The sequence below is a fragment of the Musa acuminata genome, chromosome BXJ2-5 (genome assembly GCF_036884655.1).
Source record: "Musa acuminata AAA Group cultivar baxijiao chromosome BXJ2-5, Cavendish_Baxijiao_AAA, whole genome shotgun sequence".
Classification (NCBI taxonomy): Eukaryota; Viridiplantae; Streptophyta; class Magnoliopsida; order Zingiberales; family Musaceae; genus Musa; species Musa acuminata.
Genome location: NC_088342.1, coordinates 2,350,208 through 2,375,543, shown reverse-complemented (window position 1 = coordinate 2,375,543; position 25,336 = coordinate 2,350,208). Strand labels below are relative to the sequence as shown.

The window sequence follows — 25,336 nt, the reverse complement described above, 5'->3', positions numbered from 1 at the left end:
AGAACAACAAAATCGTCTTCCTTTATGGATTTCATTAAACACAACCATCAGAGGGTGGAAGGGAAACTCGTCACTTCTTCGCGGTTCGGATCAGACGATCGAGAACCCATTGGTAGCTCCTCTCGTCGCAGCACTCCATCACTCCTCTCCGTCCCCTCCCCCACGTCGAATAGGGCTTAGTCGGGGGAGCGGCTCGACTCAATTCGGAGATGAGAAGCGCTCTCCTGAAGCGTCTCTCCCGCGCCGTCCTCGCCTCCTCGAGTCCTTCCATCTCCTTCACTTCCTCATGCTACTGCAGATCCGTCAGTATCTTCTTCTTCTGCTCCTCTAATTAAATTTTCAAGCCGTATTGCAATACTTGGGTTTCACAGATTCCTCATCAAATCTTTCGTCGACTTGTTGATTCTTTGATCGATCTAGGGCATATTTCATCCCTTCTAATGATATTTCTTTGTTTTTTGGACACGTGGTTCTGTTGAGGATCTTAGACATAAACCTACGTTCTCGAAATGTGGATCATCCATTGATCTTTCTCTTTGATTTTTCTTTTCATCAATTGTTCTTCGTGATGTTCGTCATCCTCGGAAAGATTTCCACATGGTCGGTGTGCTAATTCAGTTTCTGATAAATATGGGTTGTCAGTTCTGCGAGTTAAGTACTTTTAATATCTCCGCCAAAATACGAGGAAGCGCATAATATGCCATTCGTATTTGACTATCAGAGATTTACCTCTTGAGCTCTCCATCCGTGTTACGACACTAGTCTTAACTACTTCAGTTGCACATCTAAATGTGATGAAGTGCATAATATGCCATTTGTATTACCTATAAGAGATCTAGCTCATGGGTTTGCCACCTTCGTTACTGCAGTAGTTAGGGACTGAAAACGTCTATAGTTGTCAGATGGTCGAGTAGTAGACAAATAATCAATTGTTGCTTTGATCCCGTTCAGACTTATGTATTTCCAGTTTGTAGGGCATGATTTATTTGTATTTTATGGCACTGATTATTTCTTCTCAAAAAATGCATTTTACTATCTTGGGATTCTCAATTTACTGCTATTCGAGCTATCTTTTGAATTCTTACAAAGAAAATATACGGATCAAACAAACTTGGTTCATTAACTAGGATTTGTTAGGTATTTCTACTATTCACTTCATTGCATATGCTTCTAATTCCCAAGGATATAGTAGTTGGTTTTTCCTAAAATGTATAATCATTGTTTTAGTTGGTCTATCTTGCGGCACACGTATCTGTTTTTTTTTTCTCCTACATTTTATAAAAAAAATGTCTGATGGCAACCTTTAGCTATGTCCATCTTGTCATTTATACAATCTAACTACTCAAATTGTCTCATAGCTCGTTTGACATGCCACAGTTGTCAATTATTGTGCTGGAAGCTGTTGTTAATTGTATCTTGGATATTGATAATTATGTTACAAAATGCAGCTGCTTGACTGAATGATAAAGGATCCAAACAACTATTCTGACACACTTGATCCATTTTACCACACTCTTTTTTTTTTTAAACCCTTTGGATTATATGCCCATATGTTCAGTGCTCTGGTTGTGTGTTTTCTTGCTCTGCAATTTCCATACAATTGATGTTTTGATAATTGGATATATTCTCATCAGATAAGTTATTCAGTATGCAGTTTCAACACCTTTAGTTGAGGATGAAGCACAAAATCAATCTTTGCGAGGTAAAGTTTAATGGGTTATTTTTTCAATAAACACAAAACATTATCTTGGTTTTTTAAAATAGAAGTACTTGATAATGTTACTCTATTAGTTAACTGATGAATGAAGTCCATGTGATTAATGTCATGCTTTTGGTATTATAGTTTTGATGTAAATATGTTTTCCAAAATTAAACCCGACTTTATTGAATCTACAAAAACATAAGTTTTATTTGAGGATAAAGGAGAGATTGCTATATGCAGTTTAACTATGAAATCTTAGATTGCCAACCTTTGGCAAGGTCTCAAGAGTTACCATACAAGATTTCTAGAGGGTTATCATACCTTTCAATATTTGCAGCCTAACCATTTTGGCTGCTTGTGCAGGAACCAACAAAAGATCAAACCTAAACACTCTTGTCCTCATTTGTTATGCATGCATTATTATCTCGAAGTAGAATGTCCTAGGAAGACGATCTCTGTGCTGCTTGTAAGATAAGATGAACTTTTAACTATTTGCATATATCATAAGCCTTGCAGAGATGTCTGCTGGTATGCACATTACGAGCTTTACAAGCTGATGCTCCACAGTACCTCCTACACAAGGGTAGAACATACATTAAAAAGTGATAAATCGGATGGCTGTCATGGAAATTAAACATTTAAATTAGTGTATTATCCCGAGAGAGTGGCTTCTTTAGAGAAGATGGTTCTAAGCACAATCAAAACCCAGCTGTTTCAGTCGTATATTCCAACTAGATCTTTTTGGAAGTTGTAGACACAATTTGTTCATGATTCATGAAACAAAGATTAGATATCCTGTGACAAGGATATAAAAACTGAATGAAGCCAAGCCTAAGGTACTTTGGAAGCTGCTTTCGGTTTTATATAAGGTTTTTAATTAGAATTAGCTTATATGTTGTCATTGACAGCATAGTTGTTTTAAGTCATTTTATCCTTTTTGTAGTTATCATTTTTTATGTAATGATTAAACGTCATTAACCAGTTATACATGTTGTAGAGAAGGCCTAGGAGTTTCTTATGGATTAAACTGGGCTCTTGCTGCAAGAGGTGTAATTATAAAGGATAAGTCTTTTCATAACTTGCAGAAGTCTGAACTTCAAAAGAAAGGTGCAATCACAGTCGGTAATACAAAACTCATGTTGTCTTTTAGTTCTAGTGTCTTTTCTCTCCTTTGAGCTTCTATGATATTTTTCTTATCCAAAATCACACAGCTTGCCATCTGCATTTTGCAGAACATTTGGCTACTGTTCCACTTTATGTGAGAGGATGTACTTCTGGTGGAGGTCCAGAATTTTCGAACGCTCAATTTGGCAAAATTTTGAAACAGGTGAAGTAAGGTTTAGATGTCTGTTTGCCTTAATGGCTGTTTTCTACATTCACATAGAACCATTCTGTGATTTTGCTTTCGCCATACTCAATAACGTTGTTGCAATAAATTGCATAAGGATATGATTGATTTGTATTCGTATTACAAGGATTGTGATATGTTATCGTGGTTGAAACAAGTAGTCTTAGTCAGTTTATGTTGTGTCCTCTGTTAGACTCATAAGTTGGTTCTGGTGGCAGTTTGATGTAGTTTAACTGGTTATTCATGTAATATCTAGATTCTTGTAGGTTTCTGTTAGGCCTTTTGAATTGGTATTTGTATTATATATTTTCAATATGGGATGTAGGTGTACGAGGATATCACATGTCAAAAAGCATAATTTGTTAGTCCTTTTCTCATCAGTACCTGTTGTTGACCTTTGCAAAGTTTTGTAACAAGAAATGAGCTTCCATGTTTAGTTGTCTGAAAAGCAAATTCGTTTTTAAAAATGTAATTATGATTTAAAGCATTTTGTAAAAATATATTGCTTTAAGAATCCTGTTGTAATTCAGTGACATGAGAGTGCAGAACGCCAAAGTTTTTCAAAATTTTCTAATGTAAAGTTTTCTTTGTTAGGGAAAACTGGAAAAGTTATCTAATAGCAAGGCGTTTCTAGTTCTTTCCTACTTATACGACCATATAATTATCCAAATCTGTACTTTTCTCATTAAACTTCTAACAGCAAACAATTGCTGTTGTATGGTCACCAAATCCATTGCTAAGAACTTGACTGAAGAGTATATTTTGAAAACATAACTTGGCCAGAGATTCAGTCTTGAGAATCTAAAAGCTAATCAGAATGCTACTGTGATGACTTTGTTTTGTAAGATTCAGAGAATATGCTCAAACTAGGTTTCAAAGTAAATCATAGAAGGGGAAACAGAGTTTATCTTGGATTTACTATGTGATTGTCTTATATAGACATTTATTGTATTGTTTTCTGTTTGTTTAATCCAATATTTAGAATCTACTATGATAAGTATTATGTATGTTATTGAGTCACACTTGATAGCATATCTTGTTTTCTATTTCCATTAATGATTTCTCAAATCCTAAAAAAGTAATGTTATATTTTCTAAGAAAACTGTCAAAAATGTTTCATATATACGTAGCATTTCAGTTCAAATATTTGCACTCAATTACACTAATAGTGAAGTGGGCCTTTCTTATTTTTGGATTCTGATACAGGTTATTAGCAATGACTCACTCGAGTACTGAAAGATTTTATGCAGCTTTAGTTGCAAATATATGAAACTGTGACTCGTTGGCATTTGTAATGCGCTTATGTGAACTAAATTAATTATGGATCTGTATCCATTTGTAATGTGTTTATGTGAACTATTTGTTGCTTATGCATGCGTCTTTTTCTTTTTCTAGGTTACATCTCACATTTCATCAGTCTCGGATGTCTTTGTCCAAGATGGAGTAATTGGTTCATCTCCAAAATGTGACGTAAAGGTCCGTGTCATCAGTGATAATCCCTCTGCCATGCTGTCACTATCTAATATTTTATGGGAAACACCCAGTCGTGCAATTTCACATGACTCTTGCCCGTTGACAGTCTATATTGCTAGCTCAATCAGGTAGCAGCAGTTCTGTGTTTTACCTTATGATTGATTCTGCTTTCCAGTTTGTCTATGGATAGTTGACAATATGCCATTAAATCGTTGTATCAACTATCAAGATCATGGTTCTTAATTGAGCCAGCTATGTCATTGTACGAGTGGACACGTGTAAAAAAAACCAGAAAAATATCTTGCAAGTAAGACTTTGGATGATGTGATGTGTTGAAGTATAGCCTTCCTGACCAATAAATATAACTTAGGAAGTCTGAGTATATTTCTATGTTGAAAGATCTCACCGTAAGTATTTATGGTCAAGTATCTAAATAGTATGTGCCACACTTGAAAGTAAGATTCTCAATTTCGGTCCGTATCGGTGTACCGAGCCCTGCTCGATATGGTACATACCGAGGTGTAATGGTGGTACGCCCAAAAATAAGTTGAAAAAACCTCCAAAAATACCTAGAGGTAATGGTCCAAAAATACTGAGATGTACTGATTGGTATGCCTCGGTAACGGTTGAAATTCGAGGCGTACCGATCGGTACACCTCGATAATAGTCGAAACTGGGGTGTATCAATCGTTACACCTCAGTAACAATTGGATTTCGACTGTTACTAGTCGGTACAAACCCTGTATCGCCTGATATGGGTCAAAACATTGGTACCGCCCGGTAAAGGGCGCTCCGCATACCGGTATACTCTCGGACTGGTATGTACTGTCCGGACTGGGTGTTACACATCGAAATTGAGAATCTTGCTTAAAAGCATTATACCTGAAAATCATTTCTAAGGGGAGGTGTGGATTTTATCAAATACATGTAATTTTATTAATTCCTTCACTCTTCACTCTACACAAACCAACAATGACTACAAGAAAATGCTTGTCAATAATTTCTTCTCACCTTGCCTTCTTATGCGTGGAGGATAGCAAATGCACTGGTGGTCTTAACTTGTTTGTGAGAATGGTTTCTTGTCGTCTTAACGATATGAATGATGCACACATATAACTATTGCTTGTCTAAATCATGAAGAATAAAAAAAAAGAAGAAAAGCATAACATGTTAGGTGGAATTGCTAAAAGTTTGACATCGTGGGTGTTGGATTTTGATGTGGACCAGAGACAGCATTCATTTTAGCTGTATTTTCTTGCTGCAGAAAATGACTTCTGAGATTATTCTTTTGTTTCATTAGCACAGTCAGCATCTACAAGAGGGATGTAACTATATTATCTGATTTGGGCTATCTGTGATCAACATCTTGTGCATGCAACTTACGTTCCGTTTGCTTTTTTACTGTTCTTACAGTTCAAGTGCTATGGATTTTCTAAGGATTGGTTCACAAGCATCTAATGGATTTGCAGCTGCTGATGTAGAGCGTTCATCACTTATCATATGTGGTAAAGCTTTTGCTGATGCTACTGCTGTGAAAAATGCTTTAGCTGCTTTGGCTGCTCCTGTAATATTTGCAAGGGAGGGCTTGCCTCTTTCTGCCAGGTAGCAACTATTTAATCATTCCTGATGTCATTGTTCATGTTCTCCTGGTAACTCATATAAGATTGTCTTTGTTAGGCTTCTTGTATCTGGTGATTCTGTGATTTTGCTGTTTGCTCCAGAAGATACTATCAAGAAATGTGCAGAGCTCTGCAAATCTCTAGTGTCTGTAGATACTGGTGTGATACTTTCTTCTCATGGCACTGCACCATTTTTCCAAACCAAGGATTCCGCAGCATCAAATTTGCTAAAGAAACCATCTTCTGTAATCTTTGCCACAGCTGATAGGTGATGTGAAAATTTTATTTTCGTTATCTTTGATAGATATGATTTCCTTTTACAAAAATTACCATCTGATTTCATTAAGAAAGAACATTAAGCTTCTTATGGCTATACTAGTCCTATCATTAGTGTAATACCCTGGCAATCTTGTAATTTGACATAATAAGTCAAACCTAGGGCTAGGGTTAAGCCACCATCCCTTTCTCTCATGGTAGAGAATGCACCGAGAAATGAGGAGAGAAGATGCTAGGGCATCACCTACCAGAAACAAAGGTAGGGAGCTAAATTCTTGACTTTCCTACATCCTCCTTTTTTTCCTAATATCCTTTTTATGTTTCATTGATGTTTGTTCTCATATCATGATTTATGTTTTATTTTATGGTGACCTTTAAGATTGATATGAATATGATATGTTAGGTTGATATAAATTCATAAAGAAAATTTGTGATTTATTAGCTCTCTCTTGATTAAGAAACTATATTTTTATCATTGAGATTAGATCCTGAGAAGTTTATTATAAAAAAGAAGAATGAGAAGAGAGTGATAAGCCATTGCTCATTAACTAGTGGTTGACTATAACAAATTATTATTTAATATAAGATAAATAATGTGGAGAAAATAAAGAGGTAAGTCACAGGGATACTAAGGAAGAAGGAAATAAGGGAGAAAAGAAAAACAAAATAAAAGATCTAAAAAAATAAACAATTATATAATGTGATATTAAAGGCGAACCAACCATTATATGAGTAATTAAACGATTTCGAGGATCATATACAAAAGCATTATATAAAAGACTTTGAATAAATTAAAGGTCAATTTAATAAGAAAGAATGATTAAATGTTAGAAATGGATCCAAATTATGTTAAGGATGATTTATATTGTCATGAGAACTAATTTTTAGTATGCAACTGATTCACAAAGACTAGGGATTTGATTGTAATATCTAGGTACTGATCTGTAAGGTTCCAGGGATCTGTGTGAAATTTTTAGGGACTGATGTAAATCAAATTATATCTTTTCTATTTTGAATTCAAATTTAATGACCAATGGATTCTTTACTTTTTTTTAAAGCTATTTTAAGAATACAATTTGTAATAAAGCTTCTCATATTTCTTTCAAGTGATTTCAATAATACAAATTAAAATTAGTTAGAATGAAGTGTATGGAGCTTCCTTTAGTAAAGGATCAAGAACTTGTTGTTATATCACAATTATTTTTATGATGTCATATATAATTTAACATGTGTCACTTTGATATGTTGTTCCTTTGTTATAATAAAATCATGATGGATGAGGTTATTTGGAGGAAAAGGTATTAAGGTTTTATATTTAATATTTTTCATACATTTATTGTTCCAAAAGAAAAGAAAAAAATTAAGCAACAATAAGGTTCACGAAAGAAAATTATAATTAATAATAAATAGTGAAAAAAGAGAAAAAACAAAAAGATGAAGGTTAAAGACAATAAAGGAAAAAGAAAGAAGTAGAACATAAATAATAACTAAATATAAATAAATAAAGAAAAGGAAAAAAAGAGAAAAAGGGAAAAAGAAAAAAGTAAAGAAAAAAAATATAGATAAAGATCTTATAAGAGCAATATTTATAAATAAGGAAACAAAATCCTACATACAAGTAGGAAATAGTAATAATGATAAGTGATATGTTAAAAATAATAACAATAAGGAATACAAATTGAATAATTATATAAAAAAATGAAGACCGCGAATAAGAGGATATTTTCTTCCTTGGAATTAAATCATTGCAAATTTGCATTGATTAACACATAACAGTTCTCTTGGAGTATCTTATATATGGATAACTTAAATATATAGGTTTGATCCTCAAATCTCATTTTATCTTTCTAGCCCTCCTGTTAAATTTATATCAGAATACATGTTGATTAAATTATGACATGCAAAACTTATGGAAATAAAAACATATTCTAACATGCTGGTTTAGTCCCACATCTAAGGCAAGCAAAAAACTTAGAATAACTAAGGATTTGATGGGTGTATTACTTTTAACTTAAGCTTAAGCTAAAGTTAACAACTCAAAATGGTTAAGCTGAAGTTAATAAATCAATTATTCCATCAAGTCAAGTCGAGACACAGATTATATAAATTGACCAAAAAAATGCACCATGAATTACAATATAGGTGTAAAGCTTAACTCTTGCATGAGTATAAGTAAAATATTGATGATATAATAAATAATTCATGAGGAATGTAGTTAGGTAAATATGATTCTTAAATCTTTTCAACATATGATATGAATAAATCTCACCCCTTATGTAGAGTTAAATTGTCCCTTTAATTTACATTTAGTAATGATAAGCCTCAAGGATGTTTAACCTGAATTTGCTAAATTAAATCGAGTGCTTAATAGATGTGTAATAAATAATATTTCATTTAGGTACATATAATTAAACGAAATGAAAAATAGAGTACTTAGTTAAAATAATATGAATAAATTCTTGGTTAATAATTAACTTGACTAATTTGAGTGACATCTAACCCTTTAATCATTTTAAACATAAGGTTTAAGCATATATTTTATTATATGAAGAATCGTTATGCTTGAAATATTATTTTTATTATGTAAAAATAATCAATATTCATGATGTATTACGTCATCCATTGTGGTTAAATATTAATTTCATGTCATATATGAATATACAAAGTTGAGTTAATGTTTGGAGACTTAATGTTATCCTTGTATTAAAATTTTACAATGCATGCATTCAATGAATCTTGTGACTATGTATACATTTGATGAATCTTGTGTTTAAAATATTAATTTTATTTTATTCGATATATGATATGATGAATGTTTATATTACTTGTGTTTTAAAATACTTAAATGATTAATTATTTAATTCATATTCATGCAAGGTTTCGTATCGTATCGATGTTTCGAGCTTTGCTCGGTATGATATGGTACGGGTGTATCGAGCGGTACGCGACGGTGTAATGCTCGGTATGTGTATATATATATTATAATATAATATAATATAAAAAAGAAAAGGAGGAGTACACTACCTCGGCAACGTTGCCTCCTTTCTTCCCCTCATCACGTCAAACGAGGAGTAGAATGCAGTCTTCTTATATGCGGCATTCAGCGAAGACATTGAAGGCCGCAAACATCTTTGGCCTTCGACGCGACGCGACGAGGAGAAGAACGCGGTCTTCTCCTCATCTACGGTGTTCCGTGAAGACGTCGAAGGCCGCAGACGTCTTTGGCTTTCAGCGAAGAATGCAGCGAAGGCCGTAGGCGTTTCCGGTCTTCGATGAAGAACGTGGCGAAGAAGAAGCCGAGTCGTTGTCTCTTCGTTACTTGTTGGATCGGGATCGTCGAGGGAGGGCGTCGTCAAATCGGAAAGTGTTGAGGTTCTCTCACTTCTTCGAGTGCCTTCTCCCTCTTCTCCCTCGATGCTTCTTCTTCCCTCGCCGTAGCTAGGCTGATACCACCCGGTAGCGGGCGGTCCACGTATTGGTCTATTGGCGGACCGGTATGTACCACCCGTACCTCGAAATTAAAATCCTTGTATTCATATGTCAAAAATCTTGAATCGTAAATTGGTGTGTTCCATAAAGATACCTATATAATTGTGCATAGCCATAGTATATTATATATTTATTATAAATAAATATATAATTTCAAGTTAGGTTCTTAGTAGTTCTAGTTCTTACTATGGACATATACATCGTTGCAGATTCCAAGGGTGGCAGACCTTCAAATCGACAAAAGAATGATATTTAAATCCACCAAGGAGGAGACAATGAGATAGTATAAGTAAGAGAATTAAAAAGATTAATTTTGCTAAAATAAATTGATTTTCATAAATATTATGTGAATGATGTGTTATCATCATGTGATAAATATCCCCTTAGGTAACAAACTCGTGACCCATCACGTTAGATAATATTAAAGTTCAACGGTGTTGTCCACTAGATGGGGCTAGTTATCTCGTGTTTAGTGCGTACCCAAGTTTCATAATTGTTCTTATTTTTGTATGAACAAAAGAATGAACAAGAGAGTGTATTTATATATATATATATATATATATATATATATATATATATATATATATATATATATATATTATAACATGTGATATGAGAAAAGATGAAAGGAGAAAAAAAAGAGAAATTTATGATATGTAATATGAAGTTGACCCTCATATGTATTAAACGTGATGTGGTATTTATTAAAGCAATATTAACTCATGACATGTGACATGATATGCTATGTAATATGCAATTGAAATAATGCATGGATAAGTGGACATCATGCACGATTGATATGATAATTTTTTATCACATCAATATATGATCGATACGTGATAGTTATAAATCATATATTATAATTAATTTTATTCGTTGATGCTCTACTCACGTATGACATAGACCCTTACATTTGTTGATAATGATTCAACATATTATTAATGCTTCATTTGATCTTTATCTTATTCTCTATTGGGCATTTGGGCTAAAAAGTTTTTTAGCCAAAATATATTTGTTTGAAGATAGCATGATATTAGAGCAAGAGCTGAAGGAGAAGGACTATTCGAGGTGAAGGTGGATTTGGTAATTAATTATTGTTATAACAGATGTATTAATTTTAAGAAAAATGTTATACAACTATGTGAAAAAGGAATTTAGTTCATGCATGATCTGTCATGCCCCGATCTGACCTAATTTGAATCTCAAGAAGATCAAACAAATTTGTATTTTTGTGTGAGTATGAATGCCAGTAGAGAATAGGATAAGAAATTAAATAAAGCATGCCATAATATGTTGAATCATTATCAACACAAGGATCTATGTTATGCATAAAAGTGTCAATGAATAAAATTAACACATTAACCAGAGTATGTTTTACATATCACAACAAATGGTTTATAACTGTCACATATTGATAATATGTTGATTTGATAGAAATTATCATATCAATCATACACAATTGATACTTATTCATATATTATTTTAATTACATATTACATGTCGTACAATGTTGCATGTCATGGATTAATACCATTTTAGTAAGGAACACATTATGTTTATTATGCATCATGTAATAAGGATCAACTCCATGTTACACGTCACACATCTATCTTTTTTTTTCCTTCTTCTTCTTCTCATATCATGTTACACTATATACATATACTCTCTTATTCATATAAGAAATAAATGCAATTATGGAACTGTATTAAACCCGAGGTTACTAGCCCAGTAGCCCTGTCATGTGGACAACATTTTTGATAGGCTTAAACGTTATCTCAAGTGTTGGGTTACAGTTTTAGCACCCTTTAGTACATTTCTTAGAGTATGATAGCATATCACCCTTGTTGACATAATATATATAAAAGTTAATCTATTTTAGTAAAACTATTCATTTTAATTCTTTTACTAAAATTACTACCTGATTCAACTTATAATATCTCATTACCTCCGAGCCTTCGCCTTGGTAGACTTAAATGTCATCCCTTAATCTGAAGGTTTACAACCCTTGGAATCCATAATGAGATATTAGTCTATAGTTAGAGAACCTAACTTAAAATTATTTATATAATAAATATATAATGTTCTATCTATTGTCAATAATGTATAATTATATATGCATCTTTATGGAGCACACCGACACTTATAATTCATGATTTTTTGCAGATGAAAATAGACTAAATAATTAATCATTTAACTATTTAATAACACAAGCAATATAAACATTCATCATATCACATATCGAATAAAATAAAGTTAATATTCAAACACAAGATTCGTCGAATGAATGTATGGTTAAAATTTAATATGGGAATAACATTAAGTCTCTAAACCAAGGTTCGCCGTATCGTACCGTACCGGCGTTTCGACTCAGGCTCGGTACGGTACGGTACTAGTTTACCGGGCAGTACATCAGGGCGTACCGAGTGGTACACCCTGGTGTACCGAACAATTATATATATTTTTTATACTGCTACAGTGCTACAGTATTATACAGTAGCGGTACCGGACGGTCTATGTACTGGTAACCTATCGAATCGGTACGTATCGCCCGGTACGGGCGGTACGCTTCGGTATTGCAGACCTTGCTCTAAACATTAAATCATAACTTAATACATGACATGAAATTAATATTTAACCATTATGAATGACATAATATATAAAATATGAATTTTTCAACGTAATAAATAAAATATTTATTTAATTTTTAACAAAACTAATATTTCAAGCATAATAATTTTTTCATTTAACAAAATATATGTCCAAATCTTGTGCTAAAAATTATTACTGGATTAGATGACACTCAAATTTATGTTTCTATTTCAATTAGTCAGGTTGACCATCAACCGACAATATATCCATGTTATTTTAACTTTAGTAATCTATTTTTTATTTTATTTAATTATATGTACTATAAACACTTGTAAATAAATAAGAGATCATTTATTAGACATAATCAAACTCTCGATTTAATTTAGTAAATTATGAATTAAATATTCTTGAGGATTATCATTACTAATGTGAGATTATAGTGTCAATTTAACTCTATATAAGGGTGTGAGTTTCTTCATTTCATATATTGAGAAGATTTAATAAATCATATTTACTGTTCCTCAAGAAATATTTATTATATCAACAACATGATTACTTATATACATGTATAGAAGTTAAGTCTAAACCTATACTTTAATTCATGGTTTACATTTTCCTGGTCAGTGATGTTCTTTGTTTCCATACTTAATCAAGAAGCATTATAATATAAATTTAACAAATCAAAATGTGCATGTCAAAATATATAATTGGTTATTATTTTTCTTTAGATCTTGTATTTTGTTTTCCTTTTGTTGCTTATTTCCTTCTTATTGACTTCCCTCTTTGTATCCTTCGTATTATTCTCTTATGCTACACAATACTTTGTTGTGGTCAACCACTAGTTGATGGGCTCTAAGTCCTCTCTTTCTCTTCACATTCTCATTCTCTTTTTATAATAAATTTCTTATGATCTAATCTCAATAATAAAAGTATAGTTAAATAATCTAATCTTAATAATAAAAGTTTTGTTAGAAAATCAAGAGAGATTTAAGATGATTTAAATCACAAATTTTACTTTATAAATTTATATCAGCCAAATATATCATATTCTATATTAATCTTAAGATCATAATAAAATAAAATATAGATCTTGATATGGGAAGAGAATATCAATGAAACATGAATGGGATATTAAAAATAAAAAGAGGAGGATGATGCATGAAAGTTAAGGATTTGGATCCCTACCTTTATTTCTTGTAGATGATGCATTGGCATCTCCTCTCCTCCCTCGATAGTCGCCTGCTCTATCACGAGAGAAGGATGGTGGCTACAAATAAAGGGGGATTAACCGTAACCTTAGGTTTTTCTCATTATGTCAAATTAAGGCATTACAGTTACCCAGCATGGGCATCCTTTTTTCATAGGTGTCGTTAAATTGTAATTCCCTAAGGTTTTACAGCTTAAAGATATTAGAAAAAGTTGTGTTTTTATTATTACACAACAATTTTATTATGGAACTCCTGTTCGTTTGTATGTTAGTCCTGTGGTCATTTTTTAGTCTTTCTGTAATTACAGTTTAGTACTTGGAACATGTCTTGATTATTACCTTTTTTTATTATTAGTTTTAATGATTACAAAGTAATTTTTTTTAATTACTTTCAATTGTTCGGAGTGCTATACCTTTGGAATTGCAGTGTAAATTCACTTCTTAGTTAATACAGTCTTCTATTCTGTCATATTTCTATGTCAACACGTTTACCTCCAGTCCTGCATTTTCAACCATGTGTATCATGTTGGACAAGTATGATCGTTCGACAAAAGATATGTAAACAAAGCCTTTTACAAATTTTATATGCAAGTACTAAACTGTGTTGTATATAGAAGTTGACTGTATTTTTCTTATCTACTTGAATGATGGCATAGCAAGAATGACCATTCGTCTGATTGCATAATGACGCTAATTACTATTACTCTCTACCAACAACTGATTCATTGTTTGAATTGCAGTACTGGTGTTTTTCCTTTGATATCAAAGCTCTCTCCAGGTCAAGCTGCATATCACTTCTTGGCTGGATATCAGGAAGGTAAGTTTGTGCCTGCATACATCAAGGGCCCCTCACCTATTGATTTACTGGAGCTTGCAAAGGCACTTTTCCTACAGGTGTGGCTACTAGACTTTGAACTTTTGTAGATGCACCAACATTTTAATATCTTGTTCCTGTTCATAACTAAGATCTGTAAGACATCTTAACTATCTCATTCTTTTGCAGTTGATAGAAAATGAGATCCCCTCGTTCCTGATTAATGTCAGTGACAGTGGAGAGCATATTACTGGTGCGTTGGAGGATGAGATTCTATGAAAAGAAACCTTCCGTTTACATAATGCTGATTAATTCAATGTTCTTATGGAACTTAGGCAAGGAGTATATGGAGCTGGTGGAGTCAACTTTCTCTGGTAAATTGTCTGATAGCAAACCAAATGCTTCAGGTGCCAAGGGTAATCATATTTCTACACCATTTCTTCCCATAAATGCTGCAAACCTTGACTCAATGGTCAATGCTGACATATAGCATGAGTTACTGACGTGGTGTGCATCCAGAAGTTCATCAGACCCAACCCCACCACCTGTTGTCCGCTGGATGCATGCCACGGCCACAGCTCATGGCTTCAGTCGGGCACCAAGTTATAATTTTAGCCTCTCATTTTCCTCGAATTTGACCTTTTTAAAAGTTGTTCTATTGCAGTTGCAAATCTCAAAGGGAAGTACAAAAGCTTTCTATCAAGGAAATTCCACAATTTACCTGAGGAATTCTTCTTCTGACAATTCCTGGATGTTAGTTGCTTTTATCAAGTTTATGTTGTGCACTGACTCAAGGGAAAGTAATTTGCTCATACTACTACTAGTTTCAACTATTGTCACACTGATGAGGCTTTGTTCATTTTAAACCCTATTCGTACTGATGAGGCTTTGTTCATTTCTGTATACTGTCAGCGGCCAATTGACTTGCAAGAGGAAGTTTCCTTTTCGAGGTAAAGCCTTTGTTCATTTTATTAAACCCAATTCTTACTAATGAGGCTTTGTTCATTTCTGTATACTGTCAGTGGCCAATTGACTTGCAATAGGAAGTTTCCTTCGCGAGGTAAAGCCTACATCCCCTTTTACAGGTGTCTGTTGCATTAAATATCGTGTGTATTAGCTAATTGTGATAGGATAAACATGTAAAAGCCTTTTGGTGTTGAAGGTTAATTATAGATTGATTTTTTTTATAATTAATCATTTTTAGCATCACGAATTTTTATTTTTATAATGTAAGTTATATTTATATTGAGATTTTTATATTTACGAAAATAAAATATTAAATCGTACAAATATTTAATCTTGTACGATGTGATAAAAAAATTAGATTAAATATTTTATTATCATAAGTATAAGAATCACAATATAATCTTTAAAAATATAAAGATTAAGATATTAAATATAATTAATTATAGTGAATAATTTATAATTAATCTTCAAGTGCTCTTTGAAGACATACTCTTCTTACCAAGCTTTTTTAGTACTTACTCTAGCAAACCACGTAAGAAGAAACTTAGCACTTAGTTTCCGTTGATCATTCAATCCTTGAAGTTGAATGATGACACCTCTGTATTGCATTAAAACAAAGGATTAGCTTTAAGAGTATCTCTCATATGCATGTTGCTTAGACATCTTGGTCACATAACGCAGAAGATGCTCGTGTACTGCACGCTCACAACTAGATACATATTCACCGCAAAGGATACAACAGAAGCGAAAAAGGAAAGAAGACAAAAAGCAACAGCAAATACATCATCAGCAACTGTCCTCTCCTACACCTTCTGACTCTTCCCGAGTACTCACTGCCTATGTACGTCCTATCGTCAGATCAAGTCAGACGCATCAAAATACCTCAGCTAGCGGTGACGATACCTGCATCGTCCCCTTCTCTTCCTCCTCCTCGGCGTCCCACAAGAAATGCGCGTAAGAGCCCAGCACGAAGCTGCAAGCACACAGCCACATATACCATAAGATCAAATGGTTCAGGTGGAGAGATGGGTTTATTTGGGGGTGAAGGGAAGAAAGAAGCGTACCAGTCGTCGGGGGAGGCTTCGACGGCGCGCTCGAAGTAGGCTTCGGCCCTCTCCCCGTCTCTGTAAGTCTCCCACACCAGCTTGCCGTAGAGCGACAGCACCTCGCCGTCGCCTGGGCTCGCCAGAATCGCCCGCCCGTAGTACTCTTCCGCACCCTTTGCATCTCCTTCCACCTTTGCAGACGAAGTGAACGGCGCAAAAAGCTCAGCTTTTGTTCCCCGCGCAAAAAGTGCGACCTCGAAGTGGCGTAAAATTGGAATCTCAGCCACTCACCTCATGCAGGAATCTTCCGTAGTTCCTCAAGAGAAGCGCGCTCGAAGGGTCGGACCGTAGCATCCGCTGGTAATGCTCTGCAATCCTCCTGTTGTGGTTCTGATCGCCGCCTCCGCCGCCGCCCCTCCCCCCGCCGACCTTCCTCCCCTTGCCAATTCCCCCGCCGGAACACGCCACTTGCTCCACCGGCGGAATCGCCGGAACCGCGACTCCGATATCGAAACGGTTCGCCTGTAACTCCACCTGCCCCGGGCGGTTCGATGGAATGAGGTCGTCCTCCGACCTGGCTCGCCGAAGGAGGCGCCCCTCCCTCCCCACCTCTGCTTCATAGTGGAGCGCGGCAGCGCACCGGGATCGCGGGGGCAGCAGCAAGCCGGTCCGGTTCCGCCGAAGGAAAGATATCCCAGCGGCGGAATCCCCATATCTCCCCGGCTCGCCAAGGAACGAGCAGGAACGGGTTAGGATCGCTGCTGTCATTGCCGTCAATGAGAGCTCACTCGGTCTGTAGGATGCCTGGTCTTCTCGTCGACTGAACCTACTGGAGGCCGAAGCCTCTGCTTTATACCATCACTAGACGGCGTCACGGGTACCGGCGAGTGCGTCGCGGACGCGCGTGACGGCCTCCCACGTGACACAAGAAAGCCTTTTGCTTGGGGGACGTTACAAGGACGGGGACACGTGGAGGTAGACGACACGAAGGCGGTGAGGGGCACGGGGGGTACCCACGAGGGGACGGCGCAGGAATAGCCACGTGGGGACTTTTCTTGTTATTGTCCCAATTTTGGGTGGGTAAAAGCAAAGTGGAGTCGAGATTAATCACCTACAGATATCGCGTGTTGTGGATTTCCAGGTTCGAAAGGCACAGAGATTTGGAATGCAGGCTTTATGTGTCTCTTCTTATGTTCATGTAAAACACCATCGGATCTTCCCAATGACGCCCATAGAATTTAGCAATCAAACATTTAGTACTTGATCAAAATAGGAAACAGGGCCAAATCCTTGGAAATATGCTTCAAACTGGGTGCTACTGCTTGCAGAAACCGGGGGAATGGTGGTGGTGGTATTTTACCCTTTCCTTTTTATGGGAGAGAGAGAGAGAACAAAAGCCCGGTGACCATCATCGCTCTGCCGATGAGAACCCGGAATCCTCCGAAACAACAGGCTCTGCCGAAGGAAAACCATCATCGGTCCTTCCCAGTTTCATAGTCCCTGCATCGATTCGAGACTTGTTGTAAGCTTATTAGGGGTTGGATTTGATAGAAATAATAAAAGATAAGAACAATAATTGAAGAAGCTTGAAATAACTTTAGCTTAAATCTATTAAGATGTTCCCTCTCCTATTTATACAAATTAGGAGGAAGGATTTTCCTAACAGAATAGAGGATTTTCCTCAACAGAATAGAGAAATTTCCTTATATAGTTAGGAAAATCTTATTTCTATCATGCCCCCGCAAGATGGTGCTCCTGACAAGGATACCAATCTTGGATTGATGCAAAGAATTATTTACAAGCGAGAGACTTCATGAGTAAGATAAGTGTAGATCGCTGCTGTTGCTGCTGCGATTGCTGTTGTTGTGATAACACAAGCGTTCCCTTCATTCTCCTTAAGTCTACCGAATGTTGACAGATCAGCGAAGACTACCACGGTGAGAAAGATGAGGATTGACCACGGAGCCTCTTAGGAATGCAACGGCGTTGGTCGCTGGCCGAAGGGTGAAGCTTCACTTTTCTCAGCGACGTTGGTCGCTGGCCGAAGGCAAGAGCGAAGCTTCGCTTTTCTCAACGACGTTGGTCGTGGTTGCGATTACGACGGCTGCGACAGTAGAGAAGAAATCTATAGCAATGTTGCAGTGATGCTACTACAGCAAAAGAGGAAACTGCAACAAAGAAGGAAGCTGTAGCAGAAGAGGAAGCTATAGCAGAAGAGGAAGGAAAATAGCTACAACGAGGAAGAAAAGTGGGGCAGTGCTGATGAGCAGCACTAGAGATGCCGTAGCGGAAGGGAACGGACGTTGGCGCAGAGTGGCAACACCAATGATGAATTGGCAGCGAGAAGAGAGCTTGCCTATGGCGCAGAGTGGCAACACCAATGATGAATTGGCAGCGAGAAGAGAGCTTGCTCTAGGCAAGCGGCTCTGATACCATGATAGAAATAATAGAAGATAAGAACAATAATTAAAGAAGCTTTATTATAGAAATAAAATAACTTTAGCTTAAATCTATTAACATGTTCCTCTCCTATTTATACAAATTAGGAGGAAGGATTTCCCTAACAGAATAGAAGATTTTTCTCAACAGAATAGAGAAATTTCCTTATATAGTTAGGAAAATCTTATCTTCTATCAGGATTGTGAGAGAATGAATGTGTCGACATTCCGGTGTGCATGTAAACGACCGGCCCACTCAGTCAGGTCCAGTTGGAGAACGCATGTCAATCTTTTCTGCGTCCAGTTGGAGAACGCATGCTCTTTTGTCTTTCTTTCTTCTATGTTGCTGTGGCTGTGCACGTAGTCCTGCGAAAGCTATGGCAGGAGTAGATGCACTTGAACTTGTGACCTGCAGCAGCGCTTCCGGACCTTGTCGATTGTGTGATATTTGATGATCGAATGAATGTTCATCGAGTTGGAAGACTTAAGATGAGGTAGACAAAGGTATTATATATATTATGGTGAATAATCTCGATTACATATAATATGTTTGCTTGGCTTATAACTTAGAAACTTAAGTTTTTGATTATAATCAGTCTCGAAATGAGGTAGATAGATAAAATTCGATCTAAATGTGGTGCTGATAGGATTAGTTCGAGGTTGGAGACTGGAGACAAAGTCGAAATGTGACAAGAACTTGAGTTGAATTAGTGGTGCACTGACTCAGTTGACGAAGGAAGTGAGGAAACAGAGAAAAGTTTGTCTTGTGCTTGCTTGTTGGTGATGGTTGAAAACATAGTGAGCATCAAAGAAATCATAAAGTGACAATAGAGAGAAAAAAATTAAAAAATTAAAAAAATTTAAAACTAAAAACTCATATTAAATAAATATAATAACTTATAATCTCTCCTCTTTTGGCTCTAAAATATTTCTTCTCCCAATTATGTGTTTGTTTAAAGCATTTCATGATTCTCCTATCTTGACTCCAATTATGAAGGGAACTCCTTGTTAGGATCGAGAGCACTAAGAGAGGGGGAGGGGGGGTGAATTAGTGCAGCGAAAATTTTTCAGCGATTAAAACCGAAAACTGCGTTCGTTTGATAAAAAATGATTTCGACGTAAAAGCTGATTCTAAGATTACTTTAACTTAAGATTAAGCGAGATGACATTAAAGTAAATCTACAAAGGCAGTTTGCAGTTTATGATGAAAATTAGAATGCAAGCGCAAACTGAAATGCGACGTTCGTACGATAAAACCGGTTTACGTCTAAATGTCAATTTTGAAGATATTGAACTTCGAGATATGTTTTATAAATGCGCAGAAGGCAGTTTGCAGTTATGATTGAAATCAAAACGTAAACGTAAACTGAAATGTAATGATCGTACGAAAAAGCCGATTTACGTTTAGACGCAGATTCGGAAAGCTCTGAACTTAGAAACTCGTTCGTAAAAGCGCAGAAGGCAGTAGCTATTTAGGAGGTTTGCAGTAAAGATAAAAATGCTCAAAGTAAATGCAAACCGAAATTTAGAGTGGTTCGGTCAATCTTGACCTACTCTACTTTTGGCTTCCTCTACCGACGAGGTCACCGACGTCAACTAGAGGCCTTCCTTCAATAGGCGAAGGCCAACCACCCTTTTACAGTTTCACTCCTTTTGATGGGCTTAGGAGACAACCCTTACAGAATTTTCTCTCCTCTCTTTACAACTCAGAACTTGGAAGAAAAGAGGGAGAAGAACTTTTGGCCTTTACAACAATTTTGAACTCTAAGAATCACAGAAAAAGATCAAGATTTCGGTGTATGTCTGTACTCTTTCAGTGCTGAATGGGTGGGGTATTTATAGGCCCAAACCCAGTTCAAATTTGGAGCTCAAAATTGTCAATTCCCGAAATTCCGGGATCAGGCGGTTGCACCGCCTAGTAGAGCTCGAAGATTGAGCCTCTGGGCGGTGCCACCTCCTGTCAGGGGCGGTTGCACCTCCTGCCAAAGCTCGAAGACTGAGCTCAGGCGGTTGCACCTCCTGATTGAGGCGGTTGCACCGCTTGCCAGAGCTCGAAGACTGAGCTCAGGCGGTGCCACCTCTTGTCAGGGGCGGTTGCACCTCCCAGTCTCGCTCGGAGACTGAGCCCAAGCGGTGTTACCTCCTGGCTGGGGCGATTGCACCGCCCAGTCTCGCTCGGAGACTGCCTCCTGGGCGGTGCTACCTCCTACCCTGGCGGTGCTACCTCCTAGCACTATTTCAGGTCCGAATGGGTTGATTCATTCGGCCCAATTTGGGTCTTTCAGGGGCCCGATTGCCCCAAGATTAAGTTAATGGGATCACCTCCCATTTCTAACTTAATCATTGTGCTAACTACGATTATTTCCTAAGACATTTACTGCAACTTGCTCCAGTACGTCAATCGCTTCTTCCGGCGAGCTTCCGGCGAACTTCCGTCGATCATCCGATGAACCCTCGGTGATGCTCCTGCGGACTTCCGGCAAACTCCTGGACTTGCGACGATCCACTTGGCGAGTTCCGACGAGCTTCTTTGGCAAGCTCCTGGACTTCTCGGATTTGTTCCCGCAGAACCTCCGACGACCGTCCGAACTTCCGTAGAACTCTCGAACTCCCAACGTGATCATTGTTTTGACTCCGGCGCAACTCCTACTGCATGTCTTTCTTCCATCGTAGTTAATCCTGCATACTCAAAACAAAAACTTCGATCGAGACAATTAATCCTAAGCAATTAACCAAGTTGTCCGGCATGTCATTGGTCCCTCGATGCTTCGTCCGATTCTTCGACGCATCGTCCTTTCCTGCGGCCTATTGCCCAATCGGTCAGTTGGCTCCGCAACTCCGATATCCTTGGCACAATACCCGCTCTTCTTGGCCCGATGCCCGAGTCCACGGCCCGAAGCCTTCTGTCGATACGTCGACCGATCCATCGGCCCGACGTCCAATCTTCTGACATGTTCCTCCGGCACAACATGATTTTCCTGCTTTAATTGTCTCATCCTGATCGAAGCATCCTGCGTCACTCAAAACGCAGATTAAATCATAAACATATATCAAGTAGTTTCATCATCAAAATACGAGATTCAATACTCCTATCTTGGCTTACACTCAACCAAAATTTTATCTGATCATAAAATTTGATTTAATAATTTAATATCCTAGTCTAAATTAAATATTATAAAATAAAATAAAGTCTTGAAGCTTGTTATAATGTCCTTTGATGTCATTTCTATGATCAACTATAAGACTTTAATTCGTTTAGAACCAATTTTGTCAGATTTCTTGAATCAATCTCCAAATATAAAATCAATTATCTACATAGATATATAATTTCTTTATCATAGAATATTTATCAAGTTTTATAACTTCATCTTAAATAATGATGATCTTCATATCAACATCTTCTAAACATTTGAGGATCTGCTTCATGATTTTATTTTCATAGAGAGATTAAAATACTTTGATACTTCCAATGAAAATAATATAATCTAATTTAGCAAAATTATCTACTATAAAAAAATCAATATGATCCATATCGTAGAAGATTGCTTTTGTATGATCTCCGCGTCTTCAATATTAGTAAGAATACTATAGCGGAATCTGTCATAGTTGATATTTTTTTTTTTTTGCTAAGAAATATATACAAATCTATAGATCTTTTTATCTCTCTAATAGATCCAATTTTTCTTTCATATGGATCAATATATCTCATCGATTTTTCCACCCCCATCCGTATCTAATTCCCTCGTTTGAAGTCGCTTCCTTTATCTACGCGTGTGAAAGAGAGACCAAGGAACTGCCTGCTCTCTCCACACTATGGTTCCGCAGGATGGTGTGGAAGCGAAGGCGTAGAAGGGACCGACGCCATGGCTCGTCCAAGCCAAGCAGCGGTCGACCGCCCAAGCGTGTCCATATTTCTCCAAAGCACACACTGTGGACGCTTCATCTTTGCCTCTCTCTCTCTCACGTCCTTTATCGTCTTCCTACTTTGTCGTCATAAAGTTAGCTTTTTGCATTTACGTTTCTCGTGTTTCTTCTCCACCACATGCGTCCCATGTTACTTCATTTTGGAGCGGTTGGCAGTCTCTGTTAGAAGGCTGATGAGATCCGTCTCCGTGTCCTACTCCTCCTCCATCAATGTGCATGCTCCCATCTCTCTACTTCACCTTAAAGACCAACCACCACCCACTTCTCTTTCAGCCACCGCCCCCCCTCCCCCGCCCTTTCAATGCCAACTCTCTTCTGCCCACTGTCCCATTTTAAATGCAGCCTCCCCTCACCACTTCTCTCCCTGCCTCCTCCATCTCTCTCTCTCTCTCTCTCTCTAGATTCTCCCTTCTCCGATGGCGCCGGCTTTCGTCCACCGTGACCCGAAGACGGTCTGCGTGATGGACGCGTCATGCCGTCTCGGTGCGTCCCTCGTCGAAGCGCTCCTGCGTAGAGGCTACACTGTTCACGCCACGGCTTACGCGTCGTCCCATGGTTCCGTTCCTGATCTCCTTCATGCATCTCTTTGTCATGGATGATTACCGACTGCATTCTGCAACCTTATCTCTTGTGCACATCGGACTTAGAACTAAACCCAGTGTTGCTGAAATTTGATGATGGATGGATGGATGCACTAGGGAAACTCAACGATTTGAGGAGGCTGCAGTCAGGCGAAAACAAGCAGCAGCTCAGGTGCTTCAGAGCAGATCCCTTCGACTACCAAAGCCTGGTGGACGCCATGAAGGGCTGCTGGGGTCTTTTCTACGTTTTCGAACCGCCTCATGATCAACCCTACGACGTAAGAGCTGATCGGATTACTTCGTCTCTTTTGCTTAGAGGGTTAATCTTGCACTCATGATCTCACAAAAAATGATACGGAGTCTGCCAGCAGCAGTACTGGCGTGTTGGTCTATTTCATGATACAATTGACTGCTACCAAACTTAGAGCCAGTGAGATGCAGGAGTGCATGGTGGAAGTGGAGGTGAGAGCTGCGCACAACGTGTTGGAAGCGTGTGCACAAACTGAGACCATGGAGAGGGTCGTCTTCACGTCATCGGTGACTGCAGTTATCTGGAAGGAGGAACGCAGATCGACGGCAACCGTGGACGAGAGGGACTGGAGCGAGCCCAACTTTTGCAGAGGATTCAAGGTATGTATCCAAACACTGATGCTTAGTTTAGCGCGCGCGCGCACACACACACAAACCATTTACCGAATTTGGAGAATATTTTATATGTATTATAGTACTTGATAGTTATATGATATCATTTGTTGTGTCCTAATTTTGGCGAACATAAAATATTTTAGATTATATTATACTTTATAATTAAATCTTAATATGATGTATGTGAGATTCAATGGTTTGGATCTCTCATCTGTGTCCCGTACATACATACATACATATATATCTTTGTTCTTCTGGTCCTTTTTATTACTTGCAAGAGACTATAAATCCATCTACAAGTCAGTACATAGTAGACTTACGTAAGTCTCCTATTAAGTCTTTTTTATGGAGAGAGAAGAGATTTAACGTAGACCAAAACCGCAGCTGTGGCACGCCCTGGGGAAGACGTTGGCGGAGAAGACGGCTTGGGCGCTAGCGATGGACCGGGGTGTGGAGATGATCTCCGTCAACGCCGCCCTTCCGACGGGGCCTCAGCTCTCCGTCACCAACCCGTACCTGAAGGGAGCGGCGGAGATGTACGAGGACGGCGTCCTGGTCACCGTCGACGTGCAGCTCCTGGTCGACGCTCACGTCGCCGTCTACGAGAGCCCCTCTGCTTACGGCCGTTACATCTGCTTCGGCGACGCAGTGTGCCGCCCCCAAGACGCCGTCAAGCTGGCTCGCATGCTGTCCCCTAACAGCTCCTGCGCACCACCACCGAGGTTGGACCCTGCCGTGGCGTTCTTGTAAATATCACGATCAGTTATATGCTTTGACTGGCGTGCTGATAATCATGGTGTTCGTCTTTGATTGCAGTGATGAGCTGAGGGTGATCGAACAGCGGATCCAGAACAAGAAGCTTAGTAAGCTGATGGTGAGCTTTTATGCTGGAAGACACGTGGAGGAAAATGAACCCTCCATGTAATGGTAGCTATCGGGAGATTACATACTAAGTTACCATAAAGTATGATACGCTTAGCACATCACATCAAGTAAAGAAGGGGAGACAGCCCTTCATCCAAATGTACATCAAACTACCAAGTCAAATATCCGCAGCTGAATTATGTGTCCAAATAATTGTTAATAGCTACAATAAAAAAAGAATCTCGATGTCGAAAGATGATTTATTACAAGAAAGAATGGGCTTTGAGAATTTCTCCGAGTTATCCTAAATTATTGCTTAACATAGCATTCGAATCACATGTATTTCTCAGAAAAA

The 25,336-nt window shown here is 37.6% G+C and overlaps 3 protein-coding genes across 7 annotated transcripts; 2 read left to right on the top strand and 1 right to left on the bottom strand.

Annotated features, from left to right (window-relative positions):
• Nucleotides 1-19: 19 nt before the first annotated feature.
• Nucleotides 20-15,726, top strand: LOC103983833 (uncharacterized). 5 transcript variants are annotated; one of them, XR_010486773.1, is made up of 13 exons: nucleotides 21-302; nucleotides 1,648-1,702; nucleotides 2,705-2,824; nucleotides 2,935-3,029; nucleotides 4,446-4,651; nucleotides 5,937-6,125; nucleotides 6,201-6,410; nucleotides 14,444-14,597; nucleotides 14,707-14,770; nucleotides 14,853-14,933; nucleotides 15,182-15,317; nucleotides 15,430-15,467; nucleotides 15,540-15,726. XR_010486773.1 is itself a non-coding variant. In XM_018825746.2 (11 exons), the coding sequence occupies exons 1-11, from the start codon at nucleotides 210-212 to the stop codon at nucleotides 15,256-15,258; spliced, it is 1,329 nt and encodes a 442-aa protein (XP_018681291.2). In that variant the 5' UTR covers nucleotides 20-209; the 3' UTR covers nucleotides 15,259-15,726. The 5 variants fall into 5 exon arrangements, 2 of the variants coding, with proteins under 2 accessions (XP_018681291.2, XP_009399413.2); XR_010486772.1 differs by having other exon boundaries at nucleotides 15,430-15,726; XR_010486771.1 differs by having other exon boundaries at nucleotides 15,182-15,467.
• Nucleotides 15,727-16,156: 430 nt separating this feature from the next.
• Nucleotides 16,157-17,337, bottom strand: LOC135612106 (uncharacterized). The gene is made up of 3 exons (XM_065107929.1): nucleotides 16,821-17,337; nucleotides 16,548-16,720; nucleotides 16,157-16,456 (listed from the first exon to the last, which is right to left on the bottom strand). Exons 1-3 carry the CDS (start codon nucleotides 17,295-17,297, stop codon nucleotides 16,357-16,359), a joined length of 750 nt encoding a protein of 249 aa, XP_064964001.1. The 5' UTR covers nucleotides 17,298-17,337; the 3' UTR covers nucleotides 16,157-16,356.
• A 5,850-nt stretch (nucleotides 17,338-23,187) lies between these two features.
• Nucleotides 23,188-25,270, top strand: LOC103983831 (cinnamoyl-CoA reductase-like SNL6). The gene is made up of 5 exons (XM_009401135.3): nucleotides 23,188-23,446; nucleotides 23,590-23,750; nucleotides 23,914-24,102; nucleotides 24,502-24,839; nucleotides 24,934-25,270. The coding sequence occupies exons 1-5, from the start codon at nucleotides 23,308-23,310 to the stop codon at nucleotides 25,040-25,042; spliced, it is 936 nt and encodes a 311-aa protein (XP_009399410.2). The 5' UTR covers nucleotides 23,188-23,307; the 3' UTR covers nucleotides 25,043-25,270.
• The last annotated feature ends 66 nt before the right edge of the window (nucleotides 25,271-25,336 follow it).